This window comes from Parasteatoda tepidariorum, chromosome 8 (genome assembly GCF_043381705.1).
Source record: "Parasteatoda tepidariorum isolate YZ-2023 chromosome 8, CAS_Ptep_4.0, whole genome shotgun sequence".
NCBI lineage: Eukaryota > Metazoa > Arthropoda > Arachnida > Araneae > Theridiidae > Parasteatoda > Parasteatoda tepidariorum.
Window position 1 is genome coordinate 59,195,999 of NC_092211.1, and position 21,027 is coordinate 59,217,025.

Here is a 21,027-nt window from a genome sequence, read left to right on the forward strand (position 1 = left end):
TCAGGGGTCTGTCTAGGTTTTTCTGACAGGTACCTATTTTGTGAAAATTTAGACGTAATTTGTGAAAAATTAAAAATTATATTAAAAAATCAACACAAAAATATGGATTTATCGTTTCTTAAGGGATACAAAAATGAAATTTTAAGAAAAAGTATTTTGTGAAACTACCGTTTTTCCAAAATTGAATTTGTGAAACTACCGTTTTTCCTAAAGTTGAATTTGTGAAGGTACCGCCAAACGGTAGTAAATTCGGCCTGGACAGACCCCTGAATCTAAAATACAGTCCAGGTCAGGCACTCAAACCATTGAGCCCTAATATATGAAAATCCGATCATTAGATGAAAAGTTATTCAGGTTGTTTACTTTTTAATTTCATCCACTATACATAATTAAAGTTAATGAAGATGAGTTTTAAAAGCAATGTGAAATTATATATTCATGAAATGAAGATGTGCACTCTAGGTATTTGTAGGCCATATTGTGTTCATTTGCAAAATTTTCAATGAATACATTCTTCATACATATATAAAAACTATCAACTTTTATCTTTTTTTCTATCATACTTTGTTTTTGAAATAAAGGAAATAAATTAAACTTTTTCCTGAACATTCCAAAAATACAACTGAATAAACTCCTAATTTAATTAAACAATATATTCATGAATTGATAATTTATTCATTGAAATGAGACAAATGAACATATCATGTACTACCTATAGAATGTGCATTCACACCCCATGGATATATATAATTTTGTAAAATTTCTGGAATTTTTTTATTTTATTACAGTTCCATTTTTTATGTGCTCCATATAGCTTCTCGACTGGTTTAATTTTCATAATGATTCATACTTTACATTTTATAAAGAGATTTTTCTTTATTTTAAATAAGAATAAAAGTTGAAAAAACCCTTACTGAGTTAATTCTCGCTGGGCCTCATTGGCTAACTCTAAAAAAAAATAAGACCTCCACATTAAATATACTTAATCTAACTTTACAATGAAAAGTGTGAGGTAGCATATGTTCTTTAAATGGCCAAAATTATAAAATAAATGTCTCAAGTAGATGCTTAAAATGGATTAATGATTGTGGGCTTTTGATTATACAAAACTTAAACATATAAATCAACATTAACATACAATATCACAATTTCAATAGAAATTTAATTTTAAACCATACAAAATAAATCATTAATAAATGGATGATACATATATATTAATGTTACTATACATAGTAAACAATTCAATTTAAACAATTTAGTAAACTTAACCAAATACATTTTATACAATGATTGAAATATAAAAATAGACCTTCATTATTAAACTGACGACTAAATTTGTCAATCACAGATCATCTTATCAGAAGCGATGTTTTTTTTTAGTGATACCATCGTCCTTAAAGCTTCTTCAAGCTTATTTTCAAAACATTCTAATTGTTTGTAACCGAGAAGCAGTGTTTCTTGTTTTGAGGGATCTCGACAAAAATCATAGAAGGCTAGCACATTCAATTGTTGAGAGTCAAAAGGAGGTGCTTTGATATTTAAAGATGGGATGAAATTACACAATGCCTTAAAAAATTTTCTATAAAATTCAATATCGAGTACTGAAGCATGAGGATTTTTAATAACAGTTTTAGACATATAAGTTTTTATTAACTTGACTGAGGGGTATAAATTACACATTAAATTTTCAAACTCTTTTTCAGACGGAAAGACTGACGGTTTTTCGTAGATAAATTCATGAGGCAAATCACAAAAATCCATAGTAATACCACATAAATGATTGATAGTAGCCCAATTGTGTTGAAAAAGATTAAATACTGCTTCATATAAAAATAAAGATGACGGACTTCCATTTTCATTTGAATTTTTCTTTGCTAACAATTCTACACAAGTTAAATGACTATTGCGAATATTTTCAAGAGGTACTTCAAGAACTGACCAGGCTTTTTTGATAGAAATAAAGATTTTTTCAATAGCAGTCAAAATTTCTAGGCATTTTTCTGCTTTACACAAAAATCCATCAACACTTTCTGAAACACCTTGCAAGAATTTAAAATTACATAAATCTCTTTGATTAAAATGGAAAGAAAAAACACATTTCCAATATTTATCTATAGCTTTAAATATGCTTTGAAGTGAAGTCATATCAAGTTTAAATGCTACCCACACATCACCATAAGCTTCATCCATTTCAATCTTTATCAATTTACATAACACGTCTTTTAACATAAACCTTGCTTTAGTCATTAATGTATGAATTTCTTGAAGGTGCGGATGTTCGTCAGAGGATTTTTGTTCAGAAATAGGCAAGATTTCCACAGTAGTTAACGGTTTGACTTTGGCATTTTTATGTATGTCGCTTTCAAGGCAAACTCTTTTCCCAGATTTATCTTTTTCATCAACTTTTGTGAAATCCATGAATGATTTAACATTGTGAGCTGTTATATTACTTATCATAGCTTTTGTGGATAAATTAATATCATTGGTTATCAAAATTACTTTATCCTGTGCCATTTTTTGGGCAAGATTTAAACAACATTCTAAAATTAGATCATCATTGCAATTGCTAAATGGCTGAGCACTTTCTTTCATTTCTTTCGGAGACTGACCATGAAATCTCGGATGCTTTCCCTTGATCATACGATTTATATATTTAATACCTTCGTGAGCTTTTCTATGAATTTCAGATGATTCAGTGGGCCTTTTTCTCAATTTATCCAGCTCCTGAATTACAATCCAAGGGACGACAATGTGAGGGAAACCATTATTTTTAATAGACACATCCTTAATTTCGTCAATTTGAGCTAATTCATAAATAAATACATTTGTATCAAGCACAATATAAAAACTGGATGATTCATCGACTAAAAGGTTATCAATTATTAGAAAATTCATAGATAAATCCAACATTTCAACATCTTCGACGGTCTCATGACCAGTAACATCAGCTTCAGTCACAAGACTAGTTGAATGATTGTCAACTAATGCCGTACGATCATTATTCAAAGCATGAGGTGTCGAAATAAGGCATTGTTTTTTGATACGAGCTTTATCAGCTTGCTCTTTCTCTATAAATGAGTTTGAGTGAACTAAATTATCTGAAGCTTTATTTCCAAGTAGCTTGTTTACATTGCCGAAATTTTTTGTTGGCGGTAATAATTTTTCACCAAGTGGTTTGGATATAATTGGATTGTCAACTGTACACTTTAGATTAGATGAAGTTTTATTAGAATGCTGCACGTTAACTTTGTTGGTAGCATTTGATTTAGATACGCAAAATGTTTTATTTTTAAAAGAGCCACAGGTCACTTCACAATTCTTATTTAAAGACATTTTTGAGTCAAAATTTTTCTTTTTTTGTTGAAAATTTTTCTTTCTTTCAGAAGCAGTTATATTAAACTTAACATTTGCTCCCTGTTTTTTTGGAACAGAACCCAAAGTAGAATCGTTTACTTTTTTAAAACCTGTGGAGCAAAACTTTTTTTGTGATGGGTCATTTGGCTTGTTTTGGTCAGCAAATAATGTGTCAGAACTTCTCTTCTCCACTTTAGAATACTTAGAGGGCAAGTTTGAGCTATTTTTCATTATTTTTTGAGGAGCCCATTCTGGCAGAGTCCAGGAAGAAATCTTAAGAGTTTTATTAACATAATACATTTTCCCAGGATTGCTTCGTGATACTTTTGCAATCCATCCATCTGGCAAAAGAATCTTTTGTTTATACTTACCAGCCATTTTGAAATATGATGATCAGCTCTGGATACTTTAATTGTAATTAGTACACTGTTAGTTGGCAAAGCATTCCAATAATAGCATATGAATTGATAGCAGCTACATTTGTTCTTCAGCATTCATAATTTGCAACCTAAAAATAATAAAAAAGATAAGTAAGAGTAAAACAATACTATCATACATTGAAAGTGAATATGCAATCAAACAAGGTTTGCAAGTTAGAAAAATTTTATAAAAATAAACAGACTAGACTTTTCTATCACTGAGTTGCTTCATAGGCAGAGAAGGACTTATTAGCCAAATATCAAAAGTAATACCCAAATTTCACAATTTTTAGCCAAAGGCAAATCCTAGCAATTTTTGAGCCAGGGTGGCTCTGGGGATACAGCACCGGTTCGAATCTCAGCGATGGTCGGTCAATTCGAATTCTGCATTCGGCTCACATCGACCACAGTGCAGATGTAAAATATCCCCAGGTGTTGAATGATCATGGATTAAAGTCCTTTTGCAGTTAGGCTGACAGTGGGAGGTTTACTCTCCCTGTAACGTAAATGAGAGTTAGTTCCATCAAAAAGTCCTCCAGAAAGGCAAATTTCTCCCAATACAGGAGTTCCCTTGTCTTCTGGATTGGGCTAAAAATTACAAAGCTTGTACATTGGAAGTCCTAAACTCAGAATTGGGTCAACTATTCAACGCCAGTGATAAAATAAGATTTTCTGATTGCTTTTTTTTCTCATAGGAAACTTCAAATCAAAATACAAATTTACTATACATTGAATCATTTTATGAAATGCAAATTCTAATCAAGAGTCATTTTGCAGTTGAGGAGGACTTAATGAGCAATAAATAGGTGAGAGGATGAAAAATGTAGTTATTGTTGTATCCTCTATGGAAAATATTTTTGATAACTCATTTTTGATAACTTCTTAGACTAGAGCAGTAATATAAGGATAAACCTGAAGCAACATTATGTTATTGTATAATCGTGTGATCCAGCGAGGAACATGCTAATTTGTATTTTCACGGTAGTTTCTCTCATGTTCACATAATCTATCTTGTTGCCTTCATTATCTAGACTTAATATATTTCAAATTGGTTAATCTGACTGAAATAATATTAGAAATATAGCATTTTCTCAGAAAAATTCCCTTTGACCTTTTTTCAGGATCAAGGAAATATATCTTTTCCTTTTCGGTAAAATAACTATTTAGGCAAACACAATTCTTTTGCCAAATTTACAATTTTAGCACATTTGGAGAGGTGGCAAATGCTTAGCCTGGGCCCTACATAGGTTTTTTTTTTAAATAATGATATTTTTATTTAATATTAAATTTTTTTTATAGTTCTTATTATCTTTTTTACAGTTACCCTACATTGTTGAAACATACATAGCATTTGCTACCAAACCATGCAAAAAAAAATATATTTGTATATATACACATATTTATGGTAAAGAGCCACTATCAAAATAAGCAAATATATGTGTAAGCCATAAGGAGAAGGCCAATGATGTCAGGCGTAAAACCTTTTTCATATCAAATTATTTTCCAGCATACATATATAATTAAATGACTATAAATGATTTGAACATAATTTGAAAATAAATAGGATTTAAATTAAGTTTAAGCAAATCAAAATAAGCAAATTAAGTTTAAAAAATTGCTATAATATTTTTTAGTCAAAAAAGTCTGACCTTCAACTAATTAAATTTCAATACTTTATTCCGATTAATTTCAATTAATATAGAAGAGAAAAACACTCGATGAGCAGCAGTTAGGCAAAGCATCAAGAAGCCACTAGTTTTTGCGTTTGCAAAGGAAAAATTAAAGGCATGCTAAAAGACAATCAATGTGCATAAATGTTTTTCAAAAAAGTAAACAAAAGAAAAATTAATAAACAACTTGAAAACTTTTAAATAATTGGTATTTATTTAAAACATTATTTTAAAATCACTTAAAAATTCATTAATATATCTTCCCTCCCAAAAATAAAGTCAAAAATTGAGAATAATTGTAACAAAGTAAATATTTGTAATAATAATCAGAATTAAACCTACAAACGCAGATAATTTCACCAGTGTGTAATAATTATATGTATTTAAATAATGAATTAATTCTTAAAAAAATAGAATATGAATAAAAAGGCAGTATTTTCTATTGGTTTATTTTTACAAAGAGGACACATTAAGGGTTAGGCAGGACTCGTCTGGAAATGCTTGGTAGAACACTGAAATAAACATTCAATGTGAAAATTTTAAAAGTAAAACTTTTAACCACTATGTATTTTTTGTATGCAAGAACTGGTCAGTGACCTCTTGATGACTGTCTAACTGCTGTTCAACAAGTGTTTTTGACTTTTGCATTAGATATCTGTAAACCGTGCAACAGATCAGATCTAATTTTTTAAATGTTTCAATGAAAATAAAATTCTTAATTACTTCAATGAAAGAAAAGTGTTTTAAAAAATGATATCATCAATGTCTGCGTCAAAATCGCTACCAAGTGAAAATCAAACAATAGCTGCCGGAAAACTTACTAAATAAACATTATTGAATGTGAAAATTTTAAAAGTAAAACTCTCAGCAGCTATTTATTTTTTAAAATTTTTAAACTACAAATTTTCCTTTCATTTTGGTAATAAAAGAGAATTATTTTTTGAAATACAAAAATAAAATAGAATATGAGAACAATTTAAATGTTCAAACAATTGTTGGGGTTCAAATTAATTTAATACATAATATTATGCATTTTGATAAATTTTAAATGTGGAAAATGGCCCTCAAAAACTCAAAGTGCTTCTTACATGAGACAGCCCCTTGCCTATTTTTATTTCTTAGGAGAACTCTTTTTATTTGGTTAGTTATCTCCCAGCCATTGCCTGGTTGTCGCCAACACTTGGCAACCATTTAGATGCAGGAACTTATATTATGGAAATCTACAAAGATTAATTGTCATAATTTATACAATGATGCTATTTTTACAACACTTTTTATTTCATTGAATGAACTAAAGTAAAAATTTTATGTTCCCTGAAGCATTTAAAAATACTGTATTTAAATTATATAAAAAATTTTTAGGGACATCTTTTTGTTCAAAGTATGATTAGTTAATTCTTCTAACACTACAGTTTTTACAAATACTAAGGCACATTTAAATTGACATTTAATAAATTCTTTAGTTGATGATTCCTTTAAAAGTATAATTTAAGAAGTTGATGGGTTACGAACATTTTTGGAATTGCATTTGAAGGTATTTTTCTGAAAAAAATAAAACAATAAAAAAAAATTTGAACAAAAAATTAGAAGGAAATAAACTATTCTATTATAATACATATTTTGTAAATACGATTTTCAAGGTAATGTTTATGTTTCTGAACATACTGTTCTCAAGGTTTCGGGGAAGGAGAGACTAATTAGATTATCATTGACACCAGCGATGTTTGAATTTTTTTTTTTTTTTTTTATAATTCCCCATTTGTTTAGTTTATTTGGTCCAACTAAACAGATAAGTAATCCATGGAGGTAACTACACATGTTTGTTAAATAGATTGCATTATATTTTTAATAATTTAATGTGAAAGTTTGTAAAATGTTACTATTACACAAAAATGAAAGAAAGAATGATAAAAACATTATTATTACTTATCCCAGTATATGAACAATCTCTATAACTGAAAATTATAATTAAAGAAAAACAAAGCAAGTATAACCATTCACCACGAAAATAAGATGTTCAACAATCAAGAAGCAACACAAAATTGCTAAAATTTCCAAAAAATATGTAATTATAAATAGATTTCGTTATTCTCATTCGAATATGTTTATGTTCGTAAAACACAAACTCAATTTATTGTTTAGGAAAAATGCGCAAAGCATCCGGCGCTTTAATTCTGCTTCTTTCTCGCTTCAAATTTACACAAAAGTATTTCAGCTTTCTCTAACTTCTTAGCTTTTTTATTTATAAAATTGGCAATGCTGTAACCACCAATCACTAAGGATTTCGAAATGAAAACAAGATTATGCAAGGGTGAAGGTTGTTTGTTGACTTTATTGGTTTTTGTTTGTCAGTTGTCTTTGTTCAAGATAGTTAGATCGGTCTAATGAGTTTATTAATTATATAAATTAAAATGGATGACTGCAAGACATTCGATCATGCGTATTCCGAAATCTATAAAAAAATTCTACCCGAAATATGTGTGTATCCTTATCCTCCTATTCTTTCACCCATTCTCGAAATGATATGTGTTATTTGTGAATTGAACGATCAAATCAAGAAACTTGCACTGCAACCTAAACTCGATTCTGACTACGTGTTCAGGTTTCGAGAGAACAAAATACAAAAAATAAAGTCTATTTTAAGTTCGCCATCTGTTCAAGAATTGATACCTGTAGAAAACTGGTTACACGAAAATTGTTTGCATTTTGCCGTTAGTAAAGATAATGTTGATGTTGACGTTGTTGAGCAATTATTGACTCATGGTGCTGATCCTAACAGACAGAGTAAAGTAGGCGATACTCCACTTCATGTTTGCGCCCGTTACAATCGACCATCAAAAGTGATGGAAATACTGCTTAAGTATGGAGGCAATCCAAACAAGCAGAATCAGAGAAGAGACACTCCGTTACATATTGCGGCGAGGAAACCAGATAAAAACGGAATTATAAAAACACTTTTGGAAAATGGTGCTGACATTCGAATTCCCAACTACTACAAACATAGGAATATTTTACTCACAGCTTTTGAAAGCGATGAAATCAATCTTTACTTGATTCAAAAATGTTTAGAAAAGCAGCCGTCTCTTATAAATAGCTGTGATGTAAATAGAAGGACTCCACTCCATCTTGTTATGCGAAAAAAACGCGAAAATAAACTCCCGATTCTCAAGTTACTCTTAGACTCAAACGCAGATGTAAATGCTACCGATGCGGAAATGAAAACTCCATTGCACTGGATGAGACACGATTTTAATGAATCTGAATTAGAGGTAATTCAGTCTTTTATTGACAGGGGAGCTGATATCAATGCTAAAGACAGAGAAGGTCGCACTCCCATATTCTACGCTATAAATAATCGAATGTATGTAATAGCTAAGAAGTTCATTGCATTGGGTGCTAAAGTCAATGTCTTTGATAAACAAAATAGGTGTATTTTAGGTGAAGCAGTAAAAGTTCTTGAACTTGGTGACAACTTCAGATATAACTATCTAAAGATCCCAGAGAGGCAGAATTTTAACCCTTCCGGACAAACATGTACTTCGGCAGGAGAGAATAAACTGAAGGCAATCCGAGATCTCACGCACATTAAAACATCGAGTGGTTTAGTTTGTCTCAATAATGAAAAGCAATTTGAAATAATTCAATTACTTTTAGAAAATGGTGCTGATCCTGACGCTGGTAATATTTCATGTCATTTAGTGCCATTTCATTTTGGAGATTGCTCTGCAGAGAAATTGCTTGTGCAGTACAGGGTGATAAAATCTTTTGTTGCTGCCTTGTCGAAAGACGAAATTAAAAACGTTGAAACGAGAGTGAAAGACGAAATAGCTTTAAATGCAAACCCTTATGATGACATTTATATTGAAGATTGGTACAATTATCGCAATGAATGCATATCAGAAGTTTCTAAAATGACAAAAGATAAACTAAATAAACAATTATCTGTTTTCAAATTTGTGGCTGAACGTTGCTCAACAGGTAGTGCACCCCGACAAACGAATTTCTTTATCATCGATGAATATTTATTGCGCTTAAACAGTGGTAAATATCCACATTGTCAAGATGTCATGTATGCTGCTATTAAACGTGATGATTTAGAATGGAGGTTGCTTCATATGTTAATTTATACACCTCGTACTGATTTTGAATTATGCAATGGGAAGATTGTTGCGTTATGTTCCCTTGTTGTGGCTCATATAATGAAATATCTTTCTAAATATGATTTAATTAATTTGGCTATTGCATATCAGCCATTGCCTGTTGAGTCAACATCTTTAAAAAGAAGTCTCCGATCAGGCTATATTACTTATTGTTGTAAACATTTTAAAAAGTGTAATAATTTATAATCCTCCTGTTTTTTGTTCTTGTATGTACTGGATACATGAGAATTGAAGAAGTGGATAAAGGAAGTTGGCTAAACTTGAAAAACTCAGACTAAGAAGTTTTTTTTAAATTCAAATAGCCTGGACTTTTTTTTAATTAACTCTTTTATTTTACAAAATGTTTCGGTAGTTTTTTAATTTAAATTTAACTCGTTAAAATATTTAATTTTTTTGTCTTTCATTCAGTGAGCATTGTAGTTTTTTTTTTTATTGTTAGAATTTATTTTAAAATAAACTTTTGTAAGTCATAAAAAAAACATTACTTTTTCCCTATATTTATATTTATTTCGATAAATCTGTTTTCTTTTTTTCATAAAAAGGGAATATTTTTACAAAAAAAATTGTCAGTTTTATTAGTCTTGAATGAATTTTAATATTTAAAAGTATTTACCTTTCTACAAACATATTACTAAGTTGACTGATAAAAAAGATTTAAGTTTTCAGATTTAGAACAGTTGTGTTTGGATAAAAATTACCATAATTACACTATCAACATGTCTAAATATGCATAAGGCCCTTCATTACTTAACCTGCTGTGCTAATGGCCCTTCACTCAAAAAGATTGTCCACTGGTACTTTAATCAAATATTTTTCAACTTCCTTAATCGAAAGTTTATTAAAACTTATTTCACTATATCCCAAATGGAGATATTTCTGCATTGGTACCTGTTTGCACCAACTATAATTGTCAAGAAGCCAAATGCAATTTTAAATTTGCAAAGATGTAAAAAAAAACTTTAGAAATTTGCAACTGACAGCTAAAAGTTATACTCTTCAATTTAGTCTTCTTCTGTAATGTTTTTTTCTTCTTCTTTTCCTGATTTCTGAACAAAAATGGGCCAAATGCCAATACAGCAATCTTTCTAGTCTCGAGCTCTTGTAATTAATACTTAAATACACGACAATAACTAAATTTTTCATATTGAAACAAGCTTTTTGAAAAGGATTTTCCTGCCTCCTTTATCCACTTAAACGTATATCGATTATCTGACAAATATTACAGACAATAACAGTTATAAGAAATAAGATAGCTAGATTATATTGTTTTACATGAAACACCATATTCAAATTTTATTTATTTTTAGTCATTACATTTGCTAAATTTGGATTTCATATTTAATACATTTACTTGATGTTTTTGAATGCTTAATATTTTTTTTGTGGTGTTCCACAGAAATAAAATGTTTCGCATCTAAGTTCAGAAAGCAACATTAGATATAACATAATGTGGTACACTTATCTTTCTTATTTCTTTAATGTGTTATTTAGTGTCATAATTATTCTTGTTCTGTCCTATGTAATTGTAATCATTAGTTCATATAGTAACTGATTTTTTGTAACTTTTCAGTTAGCTGAAGAGTTGTCAAAAAATGTCTATCTCCGTTAAAAAAGACAACATAAAGATGAAATAAAATAAGACGAAATAGTTATGTTTCTTTGTGCTCAGCAAATAGAAACTTTTTTTTTTGCGCATTTTACTTTTTAGTGATGGTTTTAACTGAGCATTACTGTGATTATTTTTAACGATGCTGTTATTCTTTAAATGTGAACTTATAATTTTGCCAGTATATTTTTTTAGTTTCTACAAGTGTGATATAAAAATAGGGCTTGTGAGGCATTATCTGATTTCTAATATTGCAATGCAACGTCAAGATTTCCCCGTGGGTCTTTAGAACCCAGGTCTTCTTAATTTCTGGGCCCACTTTTACTAAATACTCAATCATGACGTATCCCTATATATTTTTCTGTTTTAATAATTTGCCTGATTTTTACATTTCCAGTTCTTCAATGAAATGTTTTGAAACATAAGAAAATATGGCATTCAATAGTTAATGTTATTGATATTACTGTTGACTCAATATCAACGTATTGATATTACTCACAAAGATAAACATATTCTTTAGTATCCTTATTCTGTATTTATCCTTGTTGATAATAATTGAAAGATTATGATTGTAGATAATTATCATTTATCAGCAGAGATTATTGTCATTATGTATCACGAGAATACTTTTTTAAATATCGTAATTGTATATTTATCCCTCTTATTCTGTATTTATCCTTGTTGATAAGGATTTTAAGATTATAGTTGTAGATAATTAATCACTTATCAACAAAAATTATTGTCATAATGTATCAAGAGAATACTTTTTAAAATGTTGTAATTGTGATGATTAAAATATATTGATCTTTCACAATGACTATAAGAAGGGGAATAAAAGGTTTACCCTATTCTTAATTGTTACTTTAATGATTTTTAATTAAAATAAGGTAAGTTATTTTGTTTATAGTTATTTTGAAATATCAATATCTTTTAATCATTAAGTAAATATTTATAATATTAAGCAAATGTATTTTATACTATCCTTTTTGAAAATGCAATTTTATTGTTGTTGACTTGCTAAATCAGTAATTTCTAATTGACTTTCAAAAGTGTAGATCTTTAGGACCCAGAGCATCTGAATTACTGGGTTCTTTTTTTATTAAATGTAGGTTCCTATTAAAAATGTGAATTCTGTAGCTTTTTGTCAATCTATTGATATGCATATTTATAATTATACTGTATATAGACAAAAGAAATTAATTTTAAAGCAAGGAAAGAGTTAGACTTGAGCTTTAAATTAGGACTAATCAAACACCTGCATTAAAATAAAAAAAACTATGTAATTTGATAATTAGAATTATTCTAATTTTGTCCTTTAACTACCAATAAAGAAGAAAATGAATTTTATTTTTATACACATGACTAAAGTTTAGTTTTAAATTTACCAATATAAATCTGCTGGCACTGTATTATTTATTTATATATTATTTTTATAAAAATCTTAATGATGTTGACAATATGTTTTAAAAGTATTTTTAATTTAAATTTTCTGAGGTTTGGAATCATTGTTCAAATCCTTTTTTAAAATCAAGAGTTAGCTTTCTGATCATTTAAAATGTATCAGAACATGTAGTTTGATAAAAATTGCAAAATTAAACTACACGTTTAATTTCGTGAAGTAATGAGTTGAAGGTTATCAAAATATGTTTTCTGCTATGAATTGATTAAACCCATTTATAAGTTTAATTTTTGACAGTCTTTATGACATGGTTAGTCTTGTTAAACTCTTTTTTTTTTAAACATGACTTCATATCTAAATGTTACATAGTTTTTTCTTAGGTAGTTCTGCGTTATAATGGGAACCTGTAAGAAGTTCAGTGCCAGATTTGGTAAGGCCAGCGCTTAGACTCAGTGCCAATACAATAGCAGAGGTTAATCTACTTAAACTGCATTTATAATGTTGTTTGTTTCTATTGCTTCTATTTGTTGTTGTTTTTATTTCCTATTTTTTGTTGTAATGTACGTAATTTTGAATTAAACATAGTCAGATTTAAGCTGACTTTTGTCTATTTATAAATATAAATAATTATTACCTAATTTATGATTACATTTCTTTTAAAGAACTTCTTGACTAGCTTGATACATTGTGTTTCTTTTAATATTTGGCATCTTAATATTTGGCATAATTTTTATGGGAACCCTATAACATGGAAGTATCCTTTCTTCTTATATTTATTTTTCTCTTATTTAAATTTTAAATATATATTTCAAAATGTCATGTAAAAAACAATAAATAATAATAGTTATTCTTGTAAAACTAGTGATCAGGCAGCTTAAATGTGATTTGTGCTTTCATATTTTTCTTTTTTTCCCCCTAGCTCTAAATGTTCTGTTCTTTGTATTGTTTAGTTTATTTTGTTAAAATTTTTTTGTCTACTTTTCAAAGTGCTCTTCCGCGAAGGAAAAAAACTCTTTGAAAATTAAGTGCTTTCCTTTCTACCTCCAAATGTATTGCTCTTTGTATTCTTTAGTTTATTTTGTAAAAAAGTTTTTGCCTTTTTTTCAAAGCTCTCTTCTTCTAAGGAAAATGAAAATTCTTAGTTTAAGAGCCTTAAACATGAATTAATGTTTGAACATATTTTGCATACTATATAAAACTTAAAAATTAATAAATATGTTTTAAAAAAATAGGAATTTTTTTTAATAATTTATCTAAATTTTTTCATCTCTATGAAAATAAATTAATAATTTTTAAAATTTGAAAAATCCTAACTTTGTGGTATAATATTTTTAAGTATTAAAAAAATAAGATAATAAATACTTTTTACTGTAAAAAAAATCTGTTAAATTTTTTTTACATTTAAATTTAGCACTATTTCATAATTAATACTTTTTTCATTAACACAATTTTCAAATGCACAAGTACATATGGTAAACACAAACACATATATTATTTCATGCGAGGAAAGAGCTTTTGAAAAACAGCTTAAATCTGAGTGAATTTGATGTTGTCATCTTTTTTTCAAATGTATGTTCCAACATATTGTAATTTTTTTCTTCTTTTTATTTGCATGTATAACAGATACAAAAAGTAATTTTATTTTATGTATAACAAAAAGGAAAACTCAAAATTACCTGCCTGGTAGATTTTACTGATGCAATTGCATTATGATCAAATTTCAGGATTGTGTGTAAGAAAGGGAACCATTATTAGTTCCATTATATAACATAACTTAGTGGCATTATTGTTTGAAGATTTCTCTTTTAACATGCTTGTGTAAGGGTAGTTGTTGCATTTTTGCTTCTGTGTCCTGGTTTATTGAACTATCGTATATGTTTTGTTTCTAAAATTTTTATTTTGTTGGTTATGTATTATTATGGTTGAAGGAAATTTGGTGTAGGTTTTTATTATTGTTATATTGTGTTTTGTTGGCAAATAACTTAAATGAATTTCTTTGATATTTTTATGTCTAGTATTTTTAGACACGGTGCCATTTTTATTTTATTCATCTTTTGAAACCTTTTATAGAATTCATAATTCATTTGTAAGTTTTAGCAGTGCAAAACACTGGGTTAACACCAAGGACCACCAAAAGTCAGTTCAATTCAAAAAATGTTTTGTTTAAATTGATTAAATTTTAAAATTACAAAAATATTTTTATAAATTAAATCGATTAAATTTTGAAATTTCAAAAATATTTTTGTAAGTGTATACAATTGAATTTCATTTTATGAATGATAATTGGAATAAATTTTTAAATGTTACAAATTTATATCACTTTCTGTATTAAATTTTCAGTACATTTTGTATCAGGAAATTAGAAAATTCAGCTAATACATATTTAGTTTGCTATGGGTTACTAAACTCTTAGATATATTGTTGAAGATAAGAATAATAACTTGAAAGTAATGGCAATTAGAGTTTGAATCCTCAGTTAAAGTAAATAATTTATAATTTAACGAGTTTTATGATGCTTAATTTATATAAATAATTTATTTATGCATATTTAATAAAATTTTTATTAAATTAATATTGGATTTTTGCAAATCTTTTATAGGAGCCACTTCTCGAATAGAAAGGCATAAATGGAAATTTATGTGCATTTGAATTTTTTGCAGAATATTAAGGTAAAAAGGCTAAATTTTAAATCTTAGAATGAATGTTTTTTTTCCCTTCTCTAATTAATACTTTTGATTAGAAAATTGTCTGAATTTTAAGCATGTATTACCTTTTTTTACATTGTAGGGTTAAAATGATTTTTCTTAATGATTCGTTTTAGCATTAATTGTTTAAACTCAATTTTAATAAGCTTATTGAAGACAAAGTTAGACTCAAAATTTATGATCGTCCATTAGTCCAAAACTACTAAAATATGTCTTGGTCCATCATAAAATAAATTATTAGTGGTCCTCCATATCAGCTATCAATCTAAAGAGATGGTAAGCAGTTTAGGTCACAAAATAGCATGTTTCATCATATTTGTGAACATTATACATTACCTGTATTGTAATTTTTCATTAACTTTATTAATTTTTTAAAAAGTAAATCCAATTGAGGCTTGTTAATGGACCAGTGGAAATCCATAGAGACTAGCGATAACTCTTAGTTACTGGTCTTATGGACCAGTGACTAAATTTTCTTAAAAAAGTAATTCATTACTTTAATTAATTACTTTTCATTACTTTACTTAATTTCTTAAATGGATAATTTTAAATTTGTTATTTATTTATAATAAATATTCGATAATGTATTTAAAAAAATATTTGATGTCAAAAAATTTGAGTATCTAATTTTGAACTAAGCAAATAGCACATAATTTCCATTTAATGTTATGTTTTAAGTATATCTGCTTATAAATTTTGGTAAGTTTAATTAGAAATCCATGTAGTATTTGCAAATAAAGTTAAGTATTTCAATAGTTTTTAAATTAAATGCAACACATATCTTCAATGAAAATACATGAAAGTGATTGTCGAATTTCAAAATCTAATTTAAGATAATATATGATAATCTATGAATCTAAGATAAAGCCAAGTTTTATCTTAGATTCCTTGTACTGACTTAACATTGTTTATTAAAACAGCTAAGATATGCATTAAAAATATAAAATTGGGAGGGGGGGCTGCAATGGGGTCTTGTAAGTGTTTATTTATTTTGTGAAAAGTATGATTATAGACTTTTAACTATTTTTGTATGTCATATAATATATATATATATAATTTTCCTATTCATTACATTAGTGTTCAAAANTTTTTTTTTTTTTTTTTTTTTTTTTTTTTTTTTTTTTTTTTGGTATTATAATGCTTATGGAAAGTAGAATTTATCTTGTCTAAGCAACTTTTATAAATTTTGCCAAACTCTTAAAATGTCTTTCTACGCACAATTATGTTGATTAAGTTAATGATCTCTTGACATGACAACAACTTTAACCCTTAACAGACCAATGTGACCATATAAGTGTCATGGCACTTTTACTTACTGCTTCCAATGTCACATATATGGCAGTAAAAATCATGAATTACGTATTATTATACTATTTACAATTATTTTAATTATAATTAATTAAAACAATATAATTAATTATTAAAATTTAGTTATTATTAAATAATATTAATAATGATTATAATTATATTGAGTGAGTAGTATTTCTAATTGTAACCTTAATGTATTTTTATAAAAAAAAATTATTTTTAATTAATTGTTTCCTGTTTTCAAAAAAATTTTTTTTAAATAACTATGTTATTAAAATAATTAAGTTATTTATTGTAACAATGGTTAAATTTTTTATTCTTCTAAATTAGATAATACCCTCTTTGAGTATATGTCGATAATAAAATTTTGTATGTTACAATAGAACCCTAATTATCAACACTCTTCAGACTACAATCAAGCACAAAGAAAGTTGTTTGAGTTTTATTCAACGTTGTTTAGAAAAAACTCATTTTTAAAAAAGTTTTAAATTTTTTATAAATAATAATAGAAAAGAATAAAAAAATGCAAAATTATGTATTTCAATGCTTATAAATTTTATCACTTAATTTATGTACTTTTTTAGAACTATAATAAATTATGTTTTTTTAGAACTGTAAATATACATACAAATCTTCATTCTAAACTTACCTTCTGTAGTAAAATAACTTTCACTACTATGTTTATACTATATAAAGTTCTTATATTTATATCGTATTACTTACAAGGTTTCCGAAAAATAATTGATAATTTAAAAATTCCTTTAAAAAAAAAAAAAAAAAAATAGGAATTGATAAAAATGTATAATTTGCAGTGTTCTGCTTAAGAAGCCAGAAATTTGGTCTTCCCAAGTTTCAAAATTAGATTCAAAAATACTTCTGCTTGAAATTATCCATCTGTTTGTTCATGTTTCCCATTTTCTATTATGTAATTGGTCTTATGAGTATTGTATAATCAGAGTTCTGATCATAAAAATCTATATAATCAGGTGATCTCACTTAGTACTCCAATCAGCATGCTTTAATGATCTCTTAATTTTGAAAACAATGTTTGCATTATAAACATAATTTTTAACATTTGTATATATCATAGTTGTATTTGTAAACTTTTTTTGTGTACATATTGAACGGGTACCTGAAAGCCATTTGTGTTCATTTATACGAGCTTTTATTTAGTTAGCTAATCCAACTTTTTTTTAAAAAAAAAAAACAATTCCTAATGGTGCTTTTCTTATATACTGTTTGCTGTTGTGGTTAGATATTTTTTGGACTATTCAAGAATGTATGTTCAACTAATTTGTTAATTGTCTATATTTGCTGACAAAGATCTGTTGAAATAATTTTTTGAATTTTTTTTCCTTCTTTTGCAATATTTTACTATGAAACTTCCTCTGTCCCATAATACTTGTCATAAACATTTTTCCATGTTTTTTTTAAATGACTGCTCTGTGCAATTACTTAAACAATTGCATTTACATAAAAAGAAAATCAAATAACAAAACAATCATAGAATTTTATTACAACAAAATCAATACTCATTGAATAATAACTAAACAAAACTATATAATTATAAACCATTCAATAATTATTATAAAACAAAAGCAGTAGCCACAACATTTGCCTTTTACCCGTAGTACAGTCAATATGTACAGTCAATTTGAAATAGTGGTTATTAAATATATGTGCAGTCAATTTGTAATAACTTAAATTTTACAGAACTGACCAATTTCATCCTATTAAAAAGTGTAACCAAATTGTGGTTTTAGCTTTTAACTTAAAAATAATAACAATTGTCTTTTAATCTAATTTTCTTAAAGTTTAATATGAACATCATTGAAAGATATTTTCTCTTTCTCTCAAAAACATCAAAAGAGTACTTAAAAGTTGAGAATTTCCTATGGCTTTTCTCTTTAATTTTGTATGTCAATCCACATTATTATCCCAATAGCGGAAACCTCTCTAACCTTAAAGCAGCCACACCATGAAAAAAATTCTAAGATTTATCTGCAGAGCCTGTGGTTAGATAATTGTAGTTATAGCCGAGTTCCGATTATCCGAATTAATGTGTGACCACGAATAACTCGGATAACCGAAAAACTCGGTTAAAGCGAAAAGTATAAAAAAGGAGCAGGTATAAATGTAATATATTTAACAAATACAAAATTTATGCGAGTAAACCACATATAATTAATATTATAATTCAGGGCTGATTGTGCTCCGGAAAAAATCCGGATTTCCAGATTTTTCGCTAACAGTGATCCTAAAGTTTCCGGAGATCGAAGGTCCAGACGTTTCAAAAAATCATTGATCACAGAAGTTTCCGGAAATCAAATTTTCAAAGGTGGAACATAAAAACACAGTTTATTTTATTTGTTTTTAAGGGAGAGCCAGAGAAATACTTTATAAGCTTATATTCATGATTAATATTCACTTTTAATCAGAAAATAGTAGTTATAATCATAAACTCAAGAAAGAAAGACATATTTGTAAATTTTAATTACTTCTCCAGGTCATCATAGGTATGTGTAAAATTTTAAAGCTAAGAAATATTGAGAAAAAGGAAAAAAATCTTGTTTAAATTTTTTTCTAATTTTTCAATTTGAACTGTTTTTTTTNTTTTTTTTTTTTTTTTTTTTTTTTTCCTTTTCAAACTCAAGAAATTTTCCAGAATTTTGACTTGGGCTCACTATCACCCCTGATAATTAGAAAGCTTACTTAAAAACTCTTAAAGAGCATACTTTACGAGAATGAAAGAGTTTTTACTTAAAAACAAAGTTTTGTTTTACATTTCTTTGGCGCTTTTCTGCAGCAGTGTTTCGCCATTTTTTTAGGGATAACAGGTAGGCTGGTATCACCTCTTCTTGTTGTTCTACATATTCAATAGCACTTTCGATAGCTTTTGGTCCATCTGTATGAGAGATTTTTATATACTATTGATTTTCATCGTCATCATCTTCGCTAGATTCAATTTTATTATTGACGACATAAACATCATTTCATCGGATCGAGATGTTAAATTTCGTTTTACTGAGTATTTGGAAGATAAAATTCAGATTTTTTTTTTCGGTGGTAGTTTTAAAAAGAAAAAATAAACTAGAACAAAAAAAAGTCCTTGAAATATTTGATAGTTCAATTAAAGTGGAAACTCGGATAATCAGGATTCTACAGTACTAATTTTTGTTTGTTTAGGCAAAAATAAATTTACAGAAGTGACCATTATAGGACATTAATTCTGTGACAGGGGTCATTAATAAGAGAAATTTTATCTTCCAAGTTATGAGTTTTTAGCTTTCACCTGGACATCTTTCGCAACAAACACTTCCTCTGCACAAATGATAAACAAAAAGATTGTCCATTTTTTAATGAATTAGCTACATTGAATGTTATATATTAACAGTGAATACTTTTTTTCTTCTTCTAATTTTAACGTGATATTGGTGCGAACAATGCAATACAAACTAGAAAATACCAGTTTACTCATTCTGCGCTGGTGGTCCCCTATATTGCACACCCTCACTCAACTTGTTCTGACCTGTTTATTGTACTCAGATTGCAAGAAAGAAAGTGCAAAGTTACAAATTGATTGCATGTACCAACCATTTCACAACTCTGTACAATTATTATGGAACAGAGGCTGTATTTTACCATATATTGTTGTTTTAAGCCATAATACTTTTTTGAGAATACATTTAAATTACCATATAATATCAAATTATTAGTTTAATTTATACACAACAAAATTGTAACTTCCCTCTAAAAGTTTCTTAATTTTTATTGCTGTATTTTATTCCTTTATTGTATTATTATGGTTTACATTGCCAATTCAAAATTTAATTTTAATGTGCCATTTTCACAATAGCATAAAGATTACTTTTTACCACTTAAATGCTACATTTCATGTAATGTTTATGTTATTGATATTTGCCAAATGGTAGAAGTATTAATTTTTTTCCCTTTGAATACTTAATGAGTATGATAAAATAATTATTGTATGTATCTTTATGAATCAGTGTTTTACTCATAGATTTAAAAAAAACTTGTACCGCAGCCAATATAGAAAAAAAAAAGTTCCTGTAATATTTTAATATGTTACCATAAATTCTGGTTTTAATACATTTTGTAAAGCTGATGATTAAAATATTGCCAGTTGTGTGGTTATTTTTTGCTGTCTCTTTATAACTTTTTGATTTAAAACTTAATTCTGTTGCAACTATTACCATTATACTACGACTGATATATTACTATTATGCTTTTCTTTTATGAGGGCTCAATGTAAAATCTGAAATTAGCTTTAGAAAAGTTAATTTTTAGAAGCACTCACGCACACACACAAGCATATAATATATATAATGTATGTTAGAAAATATGCTATCTTAAAATAGATTTTTTTAATGAACAACAATATGAGT

At 27.5% G+C, this 21,027-nt stretch overlaps 1 protein-coding gene across 3 annotated transcripts; it reads right to left on the reverse strand.

Moving 5' to 3' along the window:
* Positions 1-540: 540 nt before the first annotated feature.
* Positions 541-7,608, reverse strand: LOC107443502 (transcriptional protein SWT1). Of its 3 annotated transcripts, none has more exons than XM_016057396.3 (2): positions 7,370-7,608; positions 541-3,862 (listed from the first exon to the last, which is right to left on the reverse strand). In XM_016057396.3, the coding sequence occupies exon 2, from the start codon at positions 3,730-3,732 to the stop codon at positions 1,339-1,341; it is 2,394 nt and encodes a 797-aa protein (XP_015912882.2). In that variant the 5' UTR covers positions 3,733-3,862; positions 7,370-7,608; the 3' UTR covers positions 541-1,338. The 3 variants fall into 3 exon arrangements, with proteins under 3 accessions (XP_015912882.2, XP_015912884.2, XP_015912883.2); XM_016057398.3 differs by having other exon boundaries at positions 7,445-7,601; XM_016057397.3 differs by having other exon boundaries at positions 1,145-3,862; positions 7,438-7,573.
* Positions 7,609-21,027: the final 13,419 nt, after the last annotated feature.